Raw genomic sequence first — 20,697 nt, 5'->3', positions numbered from 1 at the left:
TCCTTTCTTTCGCCTTGTTTTGAAGAAAAGGGTGTTAAGTTCGGGTTCATAATGTGTAATGCTACATCTAATCTAACATTGTTACGAGCTAGGGGATCGGATAGGTCTTTCTAACTATATTATAAGTAAGTATATTTGGAAAGCGACAATTAAAAGAAGCTGTAGTCATAGCTTCGTGATATTCTATTAACACATACGTTAATTTTCATTTTTTAGAAACTTAGTGGTAAACTTAAGAATAGTGGTGGTTCGCGAAAAACACTTCCTCAAATAACGATCAGTTGTAGATGACAGACGTCAAATTGATACGAGTAAATTTCCTATTATGACTTGACGTCCGATGATGAAACTCAGTTCTAGATATTAACCTGAACAACTCCTTTAAACACACCCGTAATAATATTTAAAACATAAAATAGTTTTGCAAGATTTTATCACAATTATTTATATTTAATCTATCTCGATAGTGATAATCATATCCTATACCTACTAGCTAAAAATATTTTGGGATTTATGTGTACCACACCAATATTAACCTTTAATACTTGTCCACTCGCCTACGCATCTACTTACCATAAATTCCTGGATCGTTTTAACCCTCTTTAAGTCCAACGTTGGTCAAGGTTAACCCACAAGTGAGGGAACCCTGACCTGGATACTTTTTATATCCACCTGTAAATAATATAATAGCTGGCAAATTATTTTGATATGCACCTACGCATGGCTAAGTGGAGTACCGTTTCAATTACATAGATAGAATTATAGCCTGTGGATGCATTGTAGTGCATAGATAATGCTAACTTATTTGTTGATGAAACGTTAAATCATTTACTTGAAACTGGCATAAAGTTAAAACTATTGCCATTATATAAAAAATATATATAATACACTTGATAGGAAATTCAATTTCAGGTATAGTAAGATACTGCTTGCCAATGGCAATGATATTTTTTTATTATTTATTACAGTTTCCAAATATGGTTCAGGGTCACAGAATTACTACGACTACACGATTAGTAGTTGAAAATACTGGAACATTTTCCTCATCGAAGCGCCAAAGGTTATCGGACCACTGCCTAGTACTATTTTGTGCTATGTGCATTTAGTTCGTGGAGATAGAAGTATCATTTGTCTATGATAAACCAATAAATCTTTCTACAAATAAACTAGTTAAAGTAATAAAATTATGACATTTTATGTCTTATAATAAATATATGTTTTTTAGAACTCCGACCTACTTAGTACCGAATATGTTTTACGAAATCTTCGTCATTACTTAGCATATTATTTACAATGGAAATTTCTCTATCGATTCTTTGAAATCTTACCAGATAGTTTCAATGCAACATTTCAAATTAAAGTATATTAAATAGTACAAAATTGCTCAGCGATTTTATTACAATGTAACAATACAGGTAGCGTAAGCAAAATGATCCGAGAATCAGCAAATTACATGTACATATATTTTTATTAGTCTTTGTTCTGGCTTGTATGCTGCAGGTCATTTCATCACAATTAAATTATGACGTAGATATTAGTGTTGTGATTGTGGAATTTCGGGTTCATCTGAACAAGTAAGTACTTCAATTATTAGAGAATGTATGTACTTTGCAACATCTAATGACAGAATGAATTATAGAAATCAATATAATTTTATACATAAAAATTGGGTATACTAAAAGTAAGTCAACCCGTTCTTTCCCGCCCGTTTTACGGCCTTGATTTGAGAACGGGTTGTGTAAGTTTTGACGGTGGTTGTTTTTTTTTTGACGTTCACATTGTAACATTATGGAACTTATTACTTGTATGAAAAAAATATATTCATTTTTGTAAATATCATGAAACTTTTTGAGGTTTTGTTGAACTTATTTTCTATCAATATATTTATATAGACAATAAATTAAGTTCTATGTGCGCATTTAATATTCGCTCGAACGGTGAAGGAAACACCGTGAGGAAACCGGCTTGCCTTAGACCCAAAAAGTCGATGGCGTGTGTCAGGCTCAGAAGACTACCTACTTGCCTATTAGATTAACAAATAATCATGAAACACATACAGAAATTTGAGTCCTAGACCTAAACAGGTTGTTGCGTCATTGATTTATTTATTTTTATAGATTAAGTTCTTTAAACGCCTTGTTTAATAAAATAACGTGAATTTAGTTTTTGAACCTTACAAATCAATTTCAATACAAATTATACCTACAAATTATAATGAAACCTTCTTAATTATATATAAGTAATTCATTACACTATAGCTGATGCATTATTAGGTTTATAATATGTTAACTAACCACAATTAATCAATAGGGATGGCCAATCGCATAGCATTGGTACCACATTTCAATTCCTAACCTGATCATTAACGCGTTCTATATTCAAAACGCAATAGATAAGACTTAAGTGATGTTTCTACAGCAACTCCACCTCAATAATGATTTTGAATTAAGAATCTGGGCGAAGAGACTGAAAAAAATTGTAGAATTTGTCTAAATCACAATTAAATAACGCGCCATCGTTTTTTCTTTTGTTTTACTTTCTCAATGATTATATTATTAGAGTAGTACGCGATTCCTAACCTTGGGGTCGGGCGTTTTGAATTAAACAGTTTTTATGTCCAAGTGCGTAATTAATATGAATAAAGTAAAGTGAACCTTGCCTACAAAGAATTTGTAAATATGGGAAGCCGCAAATTGAGAGCATGAGTATGACAAACAAATTCATATTACACGACCCACCAAATCCCAAATATTTATCTTAAAAGCTACAATTCGCTAACCTACCCTCAAAGGTCGTTTGTTTTATTACAATGTACGTAATAACCGATATTGTTTCGGCTTATGAGTAATATCAATTGTAGATATTACTCACAATATTAACTCGGAATATTGTTCTTTTAGACGACAAACGGTTGGTAATAAGTAAAAAAGGTAATGTACGTTAAAATATAACATTTTCAAGTACCAATATACCAAGAAATATTTTCTTTACGTACACTGAAATGTTTAATTCCTGTTTTCTAAATTTCAGATTAACTTTGACAATGACGTTTTCCGGTAACACCGTGAACGTTGATGTAGATAAAACTTTTCCTGGACTTCCTATGGAGTTGGCCGAACCAAAGAGAAATGGTAAACATATTTAAAAAGGAGAAGCGTGTCTATTCCTTTGATCTTAAACGTTTAAATCGGAGGCCTTATTCCATACGATTTACTGTTTAAATTTAATAATCGGTGCATATAGCACGAATAATACGTTAAGTCAAATAATCATACACAATCTTAAATAGCACCAAAAAAAATTTTATGGAAAATTTCTGACATAGACGTTGGGATTGATCGGAAGCACGAACATACATCGTTTGTATTGACTATAGCGTTAGAGCAGTGTTGGCCTAGTGGCTTCATTGTGCAACTGTCATCCTTTAGGTCATAGGTTGGATCCCCAGCTGTGCACCAATGTACTTTTTATCTATGTGCGCATTTAACATTCGTTCAGACGGTGAAGGAAAACATCGTGAGGAAACCGACATGTCTGAGACCCAAAAAGTCGACGGCGTGTGTCAGCCACAGGAGGCTGATCACCTATTTGCCTATTAGATTGAAAAATGATCATGAAACAGATTCAGAAATGCCGAGACCTAAAGAGGTTGTAGCGTCACTGATTTATTTATTTATTATTTTATAGTGTTCGTGCTATGATTGTATCTATAATGTTATGCTTACGCTCTTTCTAGGTAATTGTATTACTCTAATTGTGTAATAAGTCGATCTATACTTTACTTAAAATAATTGAATTATTCAATTATTATTCGTCGACTAACAACCACTTTATATAAAGTGTGCTGGAACTATATTGTGTTAGCTTATTAATAAATGTTTAATTTTTCCAGCAAATACGAATGGACAAATATTCCTTTTAATATTGCATAAAGTCTTACTGTTCGTATTTATTTTTGGATGTGTTGTAGGAGTATATGTCTTTGTATTAGGAGGAGATGGTAAGTTATGTAAATACATTTAAGTGTATTTTAGTTATATTATGATAAAGATATTCTATGTTTATATTTTTATTTTCTAGTAGAAAATCTTTGCAAAACAGAAATCATTGTGGTAACTCAACCCGTCAACAAATCTATTTTAATCAAAAATTTTGGTCAAAATACGAAAGTAAGACGCAAACGACAAATATTAGGAATAGACAAAAAGCATTATGAGACAGCTCATAATAAAAAAGTGGAAAGAGCAGAGCAAATTGTTTCTGATTTTGATGCTTTATGTAATAAAAAGCCTCATAGAAGTGCCTGCAAAGAATTTGTTAAAACTTTTAAAGTACTGACGGATACTAAAAATAGTAAAACAAAAGAAGAACAAAGAAAAGGTGAAATATTCAAACGAGATGCTATAGCTGATACTCAATTATCAGAACCAGCACTAGAGCTAAATGCGAATGGACTTCAATCAGAAGCATTAATACAATCGAATAATAATTGTCTTCTAACACGTCTATTGAGGCAAAGTGGACCATATTATTACGGTAACATCTTTATGTATCCTAAGCCGAGACTATAACTATATATACAGATATAAATTGTAGACGGTTCAAAATTTTCAGGGTATGACAATTACAAAGCGGAATATCAGCCAGATTTACTCACTTATCCCAGGTACTCATTATTATCTACTTTTCATACTAAGCATTATTTATTTATTTACAAAAATACGTACACATTCTTACAGTACTAAGACAACATAGATTGGTTATCTTAAACACTGACTTTAAACTTGTATACTGATACTGGACCTGTTAATTTACACATTCAATATTCGACATGTATAAAAAATATTATATATATTAAATTTCGGTAATTAAAAGAGTCGACTTTATTCCAGACAAATCCCAATGAGTTTTTTGCCTCCGTATGGAAGAACACACGAAGACATTCAAAAGCCGCACCCTCAAGATATAGAAATCGCTCTGAACATAATGTCAAAGTAAGTTTTATTAATCTTACTCCTTGTTAAATGCATATCAATTTAAATATCAGTAACATATTATCGGCAAACACTCTTATTTTCTCCCATCACATTTTTTACCCATCATTATGAATGATTATTGATACTAAAACTACCCTAATGAAATATATAGGAAATCACTTGAACTCAAATTTCGCAGTAATGTACCTACAATACTTACACTATTTTATACAAATATTTTTATTTTTGTTAAATATATCATTTGTGCTTCACATCTAACAACTTAGTAAATAGAAACTGTCTATCTGGTGGAGCTCTGATCAAACCGGAGATTTGCTTTATAAATACCGGTGAACGATAAATGTTTCAGTTTGAAATCACGACTATGCTTGTCAAAAACAATTGAATAATTTCCTTTCGCATACACCATTCGATGAACAATATGTGAAGTTAAATAAATAGGAAAATAAATAGCATCCAATTTTTTCTGTATCAAATTCACGTATTTTAGGGTAGAGAAAAATCACCTTATTTGCGAAACAGCATTTAAAGAATTGATCTGTTTTGTTTCATCAAAGCGTAAATAGAATTTTAAAGCAAAGAACTAATGTGTAATTTAGTTAAGAAGTTATAAACAAGAGAGTAAGCCTTTAATTAACTTATTGCAGGCAAGTGCCTTCGGAGATTTTTCCAGATTATCCTCAAGGGCAGCTTGGGAACAAGCGTAAGATTAAAGCTCACCCTCAAGATATTGAAACTGCGATGAATATCAAGTCAAAGTAAGTTTACCTTTATAAATATTAATAACTTTTATTCATTACGTCTGGCTGTCAAAGTTAATAAATAATTCAAAAGTATTGCACAGTAACGTATTCACATTTTCTTTGTTCTGAGCTATGTGAAATCGAATTTAATCCATATATTTTGTCTAAATTATAAAGACATTGAGATATGAGCTTTATGATGTCTTTATAAAATTATTTTATACTATTAAAAAGACTTAAAAAAAAGTTATATAGCTAGTGAAGTTTGTGACGAAGATACCGTTTGTAATATCGTAATATATTTAGTATGACTGATACGCATTAAACACGCACTCTTATGGTGAAGGAGAACATCACCAGAAAATCGGCATACCTTAGTCCCAAAAATCACGATCACTGATCACTATTAAAAAATTAACACGAAACAGATGTAGAAATCTGACTTAAAAGGCTGTAGGCCTTTTTGAAAGTTATTACACTATTAATAAGATTCATTATTTACATATGAATATGTTTAGTTGTAACCTTCATTAAAATTTTGGTTATACTATCCATACTATACATTCATATTATTCTACAGTTGTAGACCTGCCTTCTCCAAAGATAGCTCCATGCAACGTAATTGCCCATCTGGTACTACTGCCTGTGATAACGGAGACTGCATCAAAGAAACATTGTGGTGTGATGGAAATGTTGACTGTGAAGATGTGAGTGACGAGACACGGTGTAGCTGCAGGGAGCGGGTAGATAAAACGAGGCTTTGTGATGGATACTTTGATTGCCCATTTGGGGAAGATGAAATGGGTTGTTTTGGTAGGTTATTGTTTAGGTACCTAAGATGAAAACTATGAAATTAAATGAGCTATAATTGTTAGTGCTAAGTTCAGACACCCGTACATAAAAACCAACGCTTTTATTGTACAAAAGCCACTAAGCGGTAGGTCTCGACTCTGGAACAGGAAAAGGGTTCTTCACTTCGAATTTATTAGTTTATGTTTAAATGTACATAAATCAGTAAAATACTATTTAAGCGAGTATTACAGATTTTATTATATTTTTAATTTGGGAATTATTTTAATTAATTAATTAATTCACAAGGTTCTTTGTGTCCATGAGCCATTTTACAATTGACATTAGAAATTACAACGTCTATTAATTAATAGGTCTTAGAAAACAACACATCTAAACGCAACGGTAATAATTGCGTTACAACTAGTTATGCGTCATCAACTTTCTTCTGGCTTTTGCCTCTATCAGGACATCAATATCACTGTTAAAAAAATATTGTTTTTACATTATTCATGTAGTGTATCTCAGAAAAATAAGAGTTTGTCAGATATTTATTTTCTTGTTACGTTCGATGAAATTATCATAATAATAACATTCAATGCATGATGTATCAAAGATTTTTTGTACTGAATATTACATATATTCCTAGGCCTCATGATTATATAAAACTAATCGAGCTGTCTAACATTAATAATACGAACTAAATCTATATACCGTTTTTAGATTGATCCTGTGATAGTAATTTATTGGTATGGTTTTGATTCCTAGGTATATCTCTACACCCTCTGTCTTCTTTGCGGATGAATAGGGATGTCTGTTATACAAATGTGATACCAATACATAGATTAAGTGATACCTGTATCTTTTATTCCATAATAAACATATTTTATTTTCATAAAGTGTCAATGATTTAATACAAAAAAATATTTTTGATTGACGCACAGACTGCTAAATTTAAACGTAATAACAAGGTTTAATAATTTTTTTTAAGGTTGTAGTGAAAACACTTTTAGCTGTGAAGTTTCGGATGGAACTCAAAGCACGTGTTATACAAAAGAGCAACGATGTAATAATATAAACGATTGCCCGAACCACCAAGATGAAACCGACTGCACCATGTTAGCACCAAGTCTTCATAACAAACCTGTAACTAATTTAATATTATCTTTTGTTTTCGCGATAACTACATTGTTAAAATTCTTTAACATAAATTGAGGCTTTGAATGCTTTTCAGTAATCAAGTTCAGCGTTAAAATTTGTATCTCATTATCATCATTATCATTTTCTTTTATTATCGAATGTAATGCGAAATTTGCGACTATTTGATACTTACATAGAGGATGATGAGACTTTTTAGATATCGCAACTGTGTATGTATATATGTAAACTTGATTTTTAAATATACATAATATTTAAAAATCAAGTACCTAGTCCAGCCATAAGTTCTGTTACAAATGAAAATGATTTTTTTTAAATGGAGTAATATAATCTTATTAAAATGTCTACCTACATATTTATTAAAGTCTCAGCAAAAACTACAAACACAAACTACAGCCTTATTTGTTCTAACAGCACGCGGCCGCCCCGATGTTTTCTAGTCTTCGACCAACGAAGTGTTGTTGTATCTGTTGATAGTACGATATACGAATATACAGCTAATACCAAGCTTTTGAAGTGTCTGGAATATGACCGACGGCTCCATACACACTTAGTGCAAGGATTACACAAGGAGGACACAAGTGTTAAGGATTCTTTGACACCCCATTCCATATTGTAATTCGATAATGTGTTCATTATCGAAATGGCGCAAAATCGAAAGAATTTTTTAAAACGATATACGTGTTCAAAATTCAAAATAATTAAAAAGTTGAAAAACATGCATTTTCATTTTAACGGAACTTATGACCAGACTAGACTAGTTATATATTTCAATAGTAAATGACTGACCAACTTTTTTATAGCTCTTCGGCATTTCAAATACTGAAGGATACCTGCACCGAAATTTTAAGGGGAAGTGGTATGCTGTGTGCAAAAACCCATACATGTGGGCACATGATGCCTGTCGTCGCGAAACAGGTCTTATTATAAGGTAATAACATTAATTTGTTATAGATTAGTTCTCTACATTTTACAATACCCTCTTTTGTGTCACTTTTTAGAATTTTGCAATGTTACCTACTAGTCAATAACGTAATTTTGCTTAATAATGTGTGCAAATGTGTAACTAAAAAACTAACTCGTTGTTTTTGCAGACCTCCATATATTCAAGAACACCAAATTGATCCACTGCTAAAAGTGAATTACATAAATACAGCGCCAGGCGGTCTTATACATAATAGTACGAGTTGTTATAATTCGACTGCTATATACGTCACGTGTCCAGACTTACTGTGCGGTACAAGGATATTAACATCTTCACAACTTATAAGAGAAGTAATAACATGTTATTACTAATAAGCTAAGTTTATTAAATTGCATTTTTTTAACTCATTTCTTATCAGCTTTATGCCTGGCTGATAAACTTTAACATACAACAAAATATGGTTGTGACAAAACAATGGTTGTGTGTGTGATTACGTATGTAAGTTAACAGTACAAGCGTATATAGAAAGTCGGGCTGACGGGATTCAAAGTAAAGTTAGGTTTGGAGGCAAGATTTAAAGTAAATCTGTTCTCTGTGATCAAAAACCTAATCACTATTTAAAGTGTTTTTAATGCTCGTTTATAATTATTGTTCAAATTTCGTTACATGAATGGAAAACCTTGAGTAATTTTCCATTTCTGCTTTCAAAGTAATTTTCCAGTACTGCTTTGAACATTTTATCAAGCCTTTCAAGAGTTCATTATACTAATAATTATTATATCTTCTTTTGAAATTTATTCTTGAATTGCTTCAAACAGATCACTTACAATGAAAACGAACAACTAAAATCAGTAAACAAACTAAAATAATAATAATAAAAGCCCTGTATTCGCTGTCCTTTTTAACTTACATGAACAAACAGAACTAGTTATATATAAATATCAAACTAAAAATTTAAATCAAAATAGTGATAATCATAATGTGATACTTGATAGAAACGTACAATTCTACTTACAAGCTCGCGTGAGTTTATTATTCACAAACTACTGGACTGATATCAAAAATATTTCACCATCAGGATTTTACATTATCCCAGAGTAGCATAGACTATAACTTATAAAAATCTCCAGCCGCGAAAAACAAAAAACACGCTGCATTCATTACATTAATAAGTTAAAAATATTTTCAGAATGCTGAAAATCAATTGTTTGGTCGCAACAAAAGATTTCTTTTACACCCATACCGTTTATTCTTTTATGACCCGTTAGCAAGAGCTAAAAGGGATGTGACACCTGAAGGCTATCGTGAGAGTAGAAAGAAGAGAACAGAGAGCAGAGTTGTGGGAGGAAAACCAAGTCAACCAGCTGCTTGGCCTTGGGTAGTAGCTTTGTACAGAGACGGGCTATTTCACTGTGGTGGAGTTATCATCAATCAAAATTGGATTATGTCGGCTGCTCACTGTGTTAACAAGTAAGTTACATAACATAACAATATTCAATAAAACGATATCAAGAATAAAGGACATCGAAGAAATCTACGTTTCTTGTATAATCTAACATACATAAAATGTGACAGTAGCTATTTTCTTTCATCAAGTATCTACTCGGTTAAAAATTTCTGGTCCTACTCCAACCAAGGGCTCTATTATAACTAAGTTCTATCTTCGATCTTTAACCGCCCAATGATAGCCTGTTCTCTTAATTTGCTGTTTACTCTTTGATTTCAGATATTGGCAACATTATTATGAAGTACAAGTGGGAATGCTACGTCGCTTTTCATTTTCTCCACAAGAACAGAATTATCGTGTGACCCACGTCATCGTAAATCAAAACTATGACCAACACGATATGAAAAACGATTTAAGTCTTCTAAAAGTCAAGCCCGCAATTCAATTTAGCCGCTGGGTCAGACCTATATGTTTGCCAGGACCTGAAGTAGCTGGTGCGGATTGGGTATGGGGTCCTCCAATAGGCACCCTGTGTACTGCTGTTGGATGGGGTTCTACAATTGAACACGGGCCAGATCGTATGTGTTTATTAAGCTTTAACTATGACACTACTGAAAAACAAAGATTTATTTTAAATATTTATATTCATTTGATTCATCAACGCAGATCTATCTTCAATGTAAAAAATCTCAATTACAAAATTCTAAATTATTTATTCAATGTACACATACGAACGTCAAAAAATAAATTTATATTAAATGCTTCTAATTTTACATTTACTGCCAGTTCTCAAATCAAGGTAGAAGTGGCAATGAAGTCTCCGCCGCTCTTTTAAATCACCAAGTTTTTTGTTTTACACAATGAACTTGATGTAGGAATATATTTTAATTGCCCTTTTTACAGCTGACCACTTACGAGAAGTGGAACTACCTATTTGGGAACATTGTAATCATCGTGAAGATCAAGACGGTAATGAAATATGTGCTGGTCTTGTTGAAGGGGGTCGAGATACCTGCCAAGTACGTTGAATTTCCTTTTGTTTTCAGTTTCATGATATTCGTTTGCACGTTTTCGTTTTCAGTTTATGAATTGATAATATGAATTTATAAAATTGGTATCAAATTACGTTTCTTTCAAGGGTGATAGTGGAGGTCCATTGTTATGTCAAAATCCTGCAAACGAACACCAGTGGTATGTAGCCGGTATTGTGAGTCACGGGGATGGTTGTGCACGCAAGGGCGAACCTGGAGTATATACTAGGGTTAGCCTTTTCCTCCCTTGGATTAAATATCACATAAGTAAGTATTTTCCAGATAGCTTTCTTAATACTTTATTACCCTATTTTGGAAATTTTGTATTAAATTTTTCATTAAGTAATTTAATTTAAATGTCAACTATGTTTCAGCCTCAAGAAATTTGCCTAACATTAAACCTAAACAAGAGTGTCCTGGATTTAGATGCAACTCGGGCATAGCCAAATGCCTTCCAAAAAGTAGGATGTTCGATAAAATTATTGACTGCCTAGACGGTGAAGATGAATTCAATTGCGAAGAAAAACAAAATATATTAGAAGAAATATTATCTATTCCATTTAGTAAAAATGCTAACGATTCAGCAAATGGAATAAAAGACTTAATTAAAAAAGGTCCAGTCAAAATGAATGTATCAGAGCCGGATCAACATTTGGCTTCTACAAATCAAGCCATTGTAGCTACTATCGTAACTTCAGAAAATACAATTGTCAAAAACACTTCAAAGTTATTTTTAACTAATTCAACTAATATAAATCATAATACTAATAATATTTTATTAAACGATACCAAACCAGATAGTGTTAAAAACTACAATGATAGATACTTAACTGATAATACGACTCCTAAAAGCAACGATGAATCTAGTGAATACATCACAGATGATCCTATTGATTTTCCAACTACAACTATAGAAACAATATATATGAATAACTTAGTAACACACCCATTGAACTTACATGGAGAATCGATGTTATCAACGAGTGCAGATAATGGTAACATATTTTTAGAAACGGAAACAACAGTACGTACTTTATCTAACAAGAACATGGGTATATTAAGTACAACAGAAAATGTTCCACCATTACAAGGAGAAGAAACTAAACTTAATAGTTCAGCCACTTCAAAAAAACCTATTATAGAAAATAAACAAACAACGACGCTTGCAACAAGTGTAACAGAAGCAATTGCAAAGTTGGAAACAAACATTAAGCCAATAAAGGAAAATGTTAGTGCAATAATAGAGACTGTTTCAACTGAAACGTCGTCAAACTTAGATTATTTAAACAATATTGTTCCCGAAATCGAAAATATAGTATACACCGTTGAGGCAACAAAATACAAAGCGAAACACAAACCTCCTTTACATTTTCGATGTCACAAGTAAGTATTTATTTTATATAAAAAAAACAATGGCGCCACAACCTTTTTAAGTCCAGACCTAAGAAGGCCCAGGCCTCAGATTTCTGTATCTGTTTCATTATCATTTGTTAATCTAATAGGCAAGCAGGTGATCAACCTTCTGTGCCTAACACACGCCCTCGACTGTTTGGGTCTAAGGCAAGTCGGTTTCCTCACGATGTTTCTCCGTTCGAACGAATGTTAAATGCGCACATAGAATTAAAGTCCATTGGTGCACAGCCGGGGCTTGAACCTACGACCCCAAGGATGAGAGTCGCACGATGAAGCCACTAGGCCAATACCGCTAAATTTATTTTATGACCTTAGTTTTAAACTGAATAATCGCCCCATTTATACATCGATAATTCTGTTATAGAATTCCCCAAATAATTTCCTTTAAAAACCGATGTGATCACAAAGCGGATTGTGAAGATGGAACGGATGAGTTAGACTGTACTTGTATTGATTACTTAGCGACCTTCGAAAATCAATTAATATGTGATGGGAACTATAATTGCGCGGATGGTCAAGATGAACTCGATTGTTGTACGTATCATCTTATTTTCATGTATTCGATAAATGTTTTTATGGACTACTTATTCTAATTTTAGCCTTAAATTTTAGTTGGCTGTGACAGGGACCAGTTTCTTTGTGGACGTAGTCAAATGTGCTTATCCACAAAATACGTGTGCGATGGCAAGCCACAGTGTCCATTAGGGGAAGATGAGTTAGATTGTTGTAAGTACTCGTAATATTTTTTTTTATTAATTCTCACTGCCTAATGTCCCCCCAGTAGGACTTAAAGTAACTCTCGATGGTGACAAACTTGAATTCATCACTGAAATCGTTTTCCTGGGCATAACCATAACCATTGACAGTAAATTACAATGGGGAGCTCACATCGCAGCATTATCAGGTAGACTAAGTTCTGCAGCTTATGCAGTCAGAAAAATAAGACAGCTTACTGACGTTGCTACAGCTAGGCTTGTATATTTTGCTTACTTTCATAGGATAATGTCCTATGGTATTCTACTGTGGGGCGCAGCGGCTGACGTAGATATATTCATTCTCCAGAAAAGGGCAATTCGTGCAATTTACAATCTTGGCCCCCGCGAGTCTCTGAGAGAATTATTTAAAGAAATTAATATACTCACGTTGCCTTCCCTTTACATTCTAGAGAATATCATGTTTGTTCGTAAAAATTTGCATCAATGCACTGTCAAAAGTGTTATTCATTCTATAAATACCAGGAATAAGCATAAAATAGTAGTCCCAAAATACAGATTAACAAAATCGAATAAATCGTTTCTTGAGAATTGTGTCAGATTCTACAACAGGCTACCGAAGTGTGTAACTGATCTTACGACTAAAAAGTTCAAAAACGTCATCAAAGGAATCCTAATTAAAAAAGCGTATTATAAAATCCAAGACTATGTTGACGATAAAGATGTATGGCGCTAATTCATCTCTGCATGTGCGGCTTCCCTGGCAACTTGCGCTGTGCAAGTGTGTGTATCTCATTTTGCACTAATAGTAAAAACTCATTTTTTTTGTATTGTATAGAATCTCTGTATACCTTGCATTATATAAACTTCTCAGCCGATTATTACTATTGTAACCGAGTCTTTGTAAGCTAAACCATTGTTGAAAAGAGTGTCCATGGAGTTTATTGCCGGTTCTTCTCCATGAGACCCACTTTTTGGAACCGTGCAACTTTTCATAAGAGCCTGCAAAGGCCTATTTGAAATAAAAACTTTTGATTTTTATTTTCAAGTCGCACTGACGAATGGAAAAGATATTCGTTTTGAAATTGATGGAAGACCAAAAGTTCGTTTCGACGGTTTCGTAACTAAAAAGCAAAATAAGGATTGGCACGTGATTTGCGAAGAAAATATGTCGACACACGAACAAGAGGAAGCAGCGGTGCATATATGCCGATATTTAGGTTTCAGGTATTAGAGTTTTTTACTTTTCTAAAAAAATATTGTTTCTATTAAATTTAAAATTATGACTAATTAATTAATTAATTAATAATGTTTTTTTATTAAAATAAGATAAAGAGAAAGCGCGGTACACTTTATTTATAAATATAACGAATTATTTGTTTTTCAGCAACGCAAACTCATATAAAATAAAATACATTAACGTGCAAGAGAGCAACTTGCATGAATTACCCGATACAAAAAGAAGCAAACGAAATAAATCAGACAAAGAGCCAGTAATGGTGGCTTACAATCACTTTGATAAGGCCAAACAAAAATCTAGAAATGTCATTATATCAGAGCCTGAATTTTTAAAAGAAAAATGTTTACCGAACATAACAAAAACTTGTATGACATTATATATCTCATGTGATCAGTCTTTATACACTAATTTCGATGTTCCCCAGCTCTTTGAACGTACAGCAGTTGATAATGTTGTTCAGCAATGGCCGTGGGTCGCTAAACTTTACACTAATGGAGTTTATCAGTGTACTGGAGTGCTTATTGATGTGTCCTGGGTTTTGTTTAGAAATGAATGTATAAGTACTTTGAATTTGTAAGTATTTTTGTAAATTTATAATATTATTATTAGTATATATTGTTTGCGTCGCGGCACTACCGAGTAATAAAGTGATTAATGTTATATCAGTTACACTTTCCATCGCGCAGATTTGAAATTTTAGGCTAAAAATGTCATTATTATTTTCAAACTTGAAATGAAATGCGTATTGGGCTCTAAAAAAATATATTACAGAAGTAGTTGTACAACTTAGCTTAGCGGGATACTTTAAATACTATGCATACTTTGTTATATCCAAATAGCCGGTCTCATAAGGCTAAGAAAACCCAAACAAAGTGAACTTATACCTACGGTTTTGGCTCATACAGTGTACATCTTTACTTTTATGGGGAAACATTTGTTTATCTGTCTTTTTTATGAAACAGTAGGCATACGGGCTGGTTACTCATCTGATATTGTGCCACCGCCGCCATGGACACTCACCAAAAGGTACGCGTCCAGGCACGGCGTGGCTTTGGCGTAATCCTTTTAGCAACCCTGACTGATTTGCAATATAGTTATAAACTCTCTACTACTACTACGACTATAATATGTATAGAGTGTTTGAAACCCCGAAATGAGTAGTTTTTAAATTAATTATTGTTTCCTCAGCAGTTGGGAAATTCCCTAAGCACGTCATTTCATATGGAGTATCTATTTAAATGTGTAGTTCGCGAGTACACTTTTAATTACATAATAAGTTGTGTAAATTATATAATTTTCTAAGCATATTTCAATTTAATTACAGGCAAAATCCTCGTTACAATACGGTTGTTTTAGGATCACATAAAACGCTTTTTTCAACCAAAAGCCTTTACGAGCAAGTACGTAAAGTTGATGGCGTGAAAGATTTGTATAACAGTAAAGCGGTTCTCTTACATTTACAAGAGCAGGCGGAATATTCCACAATGGTGAAACCGATGATTCCCTCTACAGTGTGAGTTTAATGGCTTTTAAAATATGGGCCATTTTATTGCTTCCTACGTAATAATTTTTATTTAAAACAATGTTTTTCGTACTAAATTGGATTTTCAAACAATATTAGAATCTCAATATATATAAATTACGCGACACGTTGTTTGTCCGCTAAAGACTCCTTAATCGATTTTAATCAAATTTGCACACCGTATGCAGTTTGATCTGTCTTAAAAGATAGGTTAGCTTACATATACGACTACTGTACGTGTGTATATCACTGAACTCCTCTTAAACGGCTGGACCGATTTGTTTTTTTGTAATGTTTTTGATTCACAAATCAGTCCGGCAGATGGCGCTGCAGTCGATACTTTTATACTTTGTTTAATATCCTAATCGCCTAATTTCGTGTAACCTTACTTCTACTAAAATACCTTACCTCGGTTTTGTTACTAAAAATGAAGTGAATAATAAAGTTACTTACAATATTATTTAATTATATCATTTAATTATTTGTATAATATTTTTATTTGATTTAATTCTATCATGAAACTCCTAATATTTTTCAGATATATGGGCAATAATGAAAGGGCATTGTGCATAGCAGTTGGTGAGGACGTATTTAATAACACAGTCAGCTTATTGGTTAAGGAAACTAGGGAAGGTTGCAGAGGCGATCAAATTTGTTTTGTGAGGCAGTCCACTATAGATACGTGTACAGTAAGCGACACATACTTATTATCAAAATGCTTATATGTACTCTTTCTTTGAATTTAAGTTTTTGCGCATGAGCAGTGTTGACGTGCGATTCTCAACCCTGAGGTCGTGCGTTTGAATGGCGACTGTACAAAAATGGTTTATTTCTATGTGCATTTATCATTATCACTTGCTTCGTCGAAGGCAAACTTCGTAAGAAAAACAAACAAACGGCATGTCTTGAACCCAAAAGTCTACGACATTTATCCAACACAGAAGGCTGAACCTAGCTAAAGAAATTGTTAAAGAAATGGACGGATGCCATAAAAACCCACCTCGGGTTATAGCGCCACTGGATTATTATCTCTCTACATTCTTGTTCTTAGCCAAATATCTATTGATTGTTATGTCCTTTTGAAATTTGTCTAAACAACATCAACATATAACCACATATAACAGTAAACCAAAATTGAGACAGAGATTGTTTAAAATTTGTTATCTGGATTGACAGAACGGTTATCCTGTGGAGCGGCCTTGGGCGGGAATAATTAGTTGCCATACAAAACAAGGCTGGTACCCTGCGGCAACATTCATTGAACCTGGGGGCGAATGTAATATAGACAACCGATTAACAGGCACTGAAATTGAAAATTTAAAATATCAAATAAAATATATAGAAGGTACGTGTTTGTTATTTCAGTTCATTGTTTCGCACAAATTTGGTTCAGTCGTGTTAATTACCGTTCATATTCAAATGCTTTTATTAATACTCTGTTCTCCGAAAAGGATACATTGTTGAGAAACGTGGTGAATCAGCATTCAAAGGTTTTATACTTGTCTATGAAGATTATTAATTAGTCCGTGAAGTGTGTCTCTGGTTTAAAAAAAAAGGTGAAACACGTGCCGATAGGCCGATGGTATAACAAAAAATTCAAGTATCAACATACTAAGTAAAAGTAGCTCATCTCGTAGGAATAAATTACTGTTCTGTATCATAAAATTGCTACACAGATAGGCCGACCATGCCGATAAAAGAACGAGAGGAAGAATGCGATGGATCGCGATGCGAAAGAGGACGTTGTGTGTCAATGAGTCAGGTCTGTGATGGTGTTAGGCACTGTGAAGATGGAATTGATGAGAACCCAGATTCATGTAAAAGAAAGCACATTGTCTGCTCTAAGGATCCTCTACATAGAGGTTGTGGTGAGTATTAGTATAGAAATGACGATAAGCCCCACGATTTGACCTTCTTTAATTATTAAAAGACTGTAATTCAAATTAACAGTTCCTGATATGCGTGTTTAAAATTCAGTCTTCGTAAGATTTGATTTCGATTAATATCGTTATTAAGACCGTAATATTTTATTAAATTTGGCTTATATCAATTGATGAAAACACTGATTAAATTGATTTACGAAACTAACAAAAATAATGTAAAATATATTATTTTTGTAAGTATAGAATGTAAGGTGTAATGTAAGGTGACAAAATAATCTTTTTTCTGGCTGTAATTAAAAATATTTTTCAGAATGCCCGGTAGGTCAACTTAAATGCCGAAATGGACAATGCATCTCCAAAGAGCTATTCAAAGATGGACACCCTGACTGTTCTGATGGGACAGACGAACCTGGCCAAACAACTTGCTCGGACTACCTTAGTAGAGTGATGCCCTCCAGACTATGTGACGGAGTCCTACACTGCCATGACAGAACCGATGAAGATCCTTTGTTCTGCAAGTGTTTCGCTAAGAATGCTTTCAGGTACTGAACATTGTTTTTTTACATATGCTTAGTTTTATCTATCTAAAACTGTTAATGTAATTCTTAAACTTATAAATATATATACTTCGTAAATTATCTTAGTATTGCAACATATTCATATTATAGTTCTGCTTGCTTGCATTTGAAATTATAGTGCCATTCTATGCTTGCCCGACTCCTCAACAACTCTTTGTATCCGATCGATTCTATTGCAAATAATGTTCCTTTACCTAGTTTTCAATTATTGATGTATTTCTGAATATACTTTATTTTCTAGATATTATTACGTAACAACGTATTGGTACGTTTCCAATTAATTTAATCTCAAATATTAAAATATATGAGATTTTATATTATATTGAATATAACAGACTTTATGTCCTTTAAAATAATCGGTAGATATAGGTGTGCTCTAAAATGAATGATTTTACGGCCACTTGGGCGGTGCCACTTCGGTACACATGCTTCTAATTCTTTACAATCTAAATTGTCATTATAAACAGTACCGAATGCATCTCAATAAATACGATTAGATTATCCATTGGTTAGACTTCACTATGACAACCATTTCCTTGACCATATACAAAGTCCAGGAAATAGGATTATAATAATTAGCTTGTAGCACTATTGCAGAAATCGAAAGCCAAGTACATTGCCTTCCATCTTAATCGTACCCGTATTCGTAAACTAATGCTCAACCTAATTAAAGTTTTACCAATCTAAGAATAATCAAATTGTACTAGAACTTTAAATTTATAAACACAAATACTAGGTGTGGCAAAGATCCTTCCAGTGAAGACTACTGCATAGCGATGGATATGGTATGTGACGGAATACCAGACTGTCCAAATGGAGAAGATGAACGAACGTGTATTGGTCTCAGCGCACCTCAAGGAACATTGTAAGGCATTTTACTATTATTTATGTATATACGCCTCGTTTCTTTCGGGTTAACACAAATGCCTTAATAAATCTTTAGATTAAAAAAAGAAGAAAAAAAAGATCTAAAAAGTATAAAATTACAATATTTACACTAGCTTAAAGGAATTAAGGAAATTGTAAAAATGTGTTGATTGAACACGGTTAAAAAAGATAATGTTATGAATGAAACAGTTAAGTTTAAAAATTATAATATTTAAACACTTCTTCTGTATCACTAAAAGCAAGCAAGTTAAACCAATTAATAAAGCTTTCAGTACGTAGGGAAGTAAACAAAAACATAATAAGATTGAAATTAATAATTTCGACAACCAGGACTCCGCTTATACTACGTTCGTTACGTTTCTATTGCTTAGCGTTAAGCTATATAATTATTTATGTTGTCTGCTAGTACTAGTATGTACATCATATATGTACAGTAATTGTACATCTCTTAAGATAAGTAATGGCGATGTTCATTTGTTTCGAATTATTTATTTGTACTCGGTAAACCAATCTTTATTTATTTCCAGGCCTGGTATAGGCGAAGTAATACTTCGTTCCCATGGTGTGTGGTACTCTAAATGCTATCCGACAGAAGCGCACACGAAATCGGAATTAGAAGACATTTGTCGTGAAGTAGGGTTCATTGGAGGTCACGCCAAGCAGCTCGCGACGCCAGAGAAATCCTATCCACACAACAATCTCGTTGTGGATCAGTTTTCCGATATTCCACTTAATAATAATACAAATATACGACTAAGAAATTCTCATTCGCCCATTGCACGTGGCACGCTTGAGTCTTTACCTAATTGTTTCCCACTTTTTATAGAGTGCTTATAATCTGTTTTATTTATTTTTATCTTAAGTTAATAAATAAATGCGAAGAAATACGTGTTTTGATTCTATCAAATCTTAATTCCCACCTACTGATTTATACAACCTCACATTTTCATTTCAATTTGTGTCGAATCTTTTTATGTCTAAAACTTAATCAGTCAAATTACAAAGTTGTAAATGAAGAATTATCTCCTGAAGAAGAGACGAATTATGTTAATTAAATGTTACAAGACTAATATAACTTGAAGAAATGAAATCTATTTTATAATGGTTAAAATAAATATGGTCTAGTTTATTAATGCTGATTAAATACCTAAGAGCCATCTTTTGATATTTTTATACATATCTTAAGCCTTCCCTTGAAGCCGTTGAAAGCTATAGTTGCAAAACGAGCTTCTTCAGTTTCGTATTAGTTTCTATAGATGGCGCGAAAACAACTTTTCAAAGTTGTTTCAAACTGTCGCTGGAAGTGAAAACATAAAAATATCAAATGCCTTTTATGACCATTAAAAATATATCTAGAAGACTATTCAAAT

General features: G+C 32.9%; 1 protein-coding gene across 2 annotated transcripts; it reads left to right on the top strand.

Annotated features, from left to right (window-relative positions):
* The first annotated feature begins 1,488 nt into the window (after positions 1–1,488).
* On the top strand, positions 1,489–20,206 carry LOC123712435 (serine protease nudel). 2 transcript variants are annotated; one of them, XM_045665527.1, is made up of 27 exons: positions 1,489–1,574; positions 3,031–3,131; positions 3,893–4,000; positions 4,084–4,536; positions 4,615–4,666; positions 4,893–4,994; positions 5,645–5,755; positions 6,321–6,553; positions 7,521–7,675; positions 8,491–8,618; positions 8,782–8,962; positions 9,802–10,082; positions 10,339–10,637; positions 10,963–11,078; positions 11,198–11,357; positions 11,465–12,473; positions 12,868–13,037; positions 13,116–13,229; positions 14,266–14,443; positions 14,604–15,029; positions 15,781–15,969; positions 16,517–16,667; positions 17,155–17,323; positions 17,655–17,846; positions 18,172–18,403; positions 19,176–19,304; positions 19,855–20,206. In XM_045665527.1, the coding sequence occupies exons 1-27, from the start codon at positions 1,492–1,494 to the stop codon at positions 20,162–20,164; spliced, it is 5,832 nt and encodes a 1,943-aa protein (XP_045521483.1). In that variant the 5' UTR covers positions 1,489–1,491; the 3' UTR covers positions 20,165–20,206. The 2 variants fall into 2 exon arrangements, with proteins under 2 accessions (XP_045521483.1, XP_045521472.1); XM_045665516.1 differs by having other exon boundaries at positions 4,081–4,536.
* The last annotated feature ends 491 nt before the right edge of the window (positions 20,207–20,697 follow it).

The sequence above is a fragment of the Pieris brassicae genome, chromosome 1 (genome assembly GCF_905147105.1).
Source record: "Pieris brassicae chromosome 1, ilPieBrab1.1, whole genome shotgun sequence".
Taxonomy (NCBI): Eukaryota; Metazoa; Arthropoda; class Insecta; order Lepidoptera; family Pieridae; genus Pieris; species Pieris brassicae.
This window is presented reverse-complemented; position numbering and strand designations above follow the sequence as displayed.

What these genes read in the sequence shown, in the direction of transcription:
- LOC123712435 (XM_045665516.1), top strand. Translation starts at nt 1,492, where the DNA reads ATGCTGCAGGTCATTTCATCACAATTAAATTATGACGTAGATATTAGT. An exon ending in AAGTGGACCATATTATTACG is followed by an intron (nt 4,537 to 4,614) that starts GTAACATCTTTA and finishes CAAAATTTTCAG; the next exon opens with GGTATGACAATTACAAAGCG. An exon ending in GATTTACTCACTTATCCCAG is followed by an intron (nt 4,667 to 4,892) that starts GTACTCATTATT and finishes ACTTTATTCCAG; the next exon opens with ACAAATCCCAATGAGTTTTT.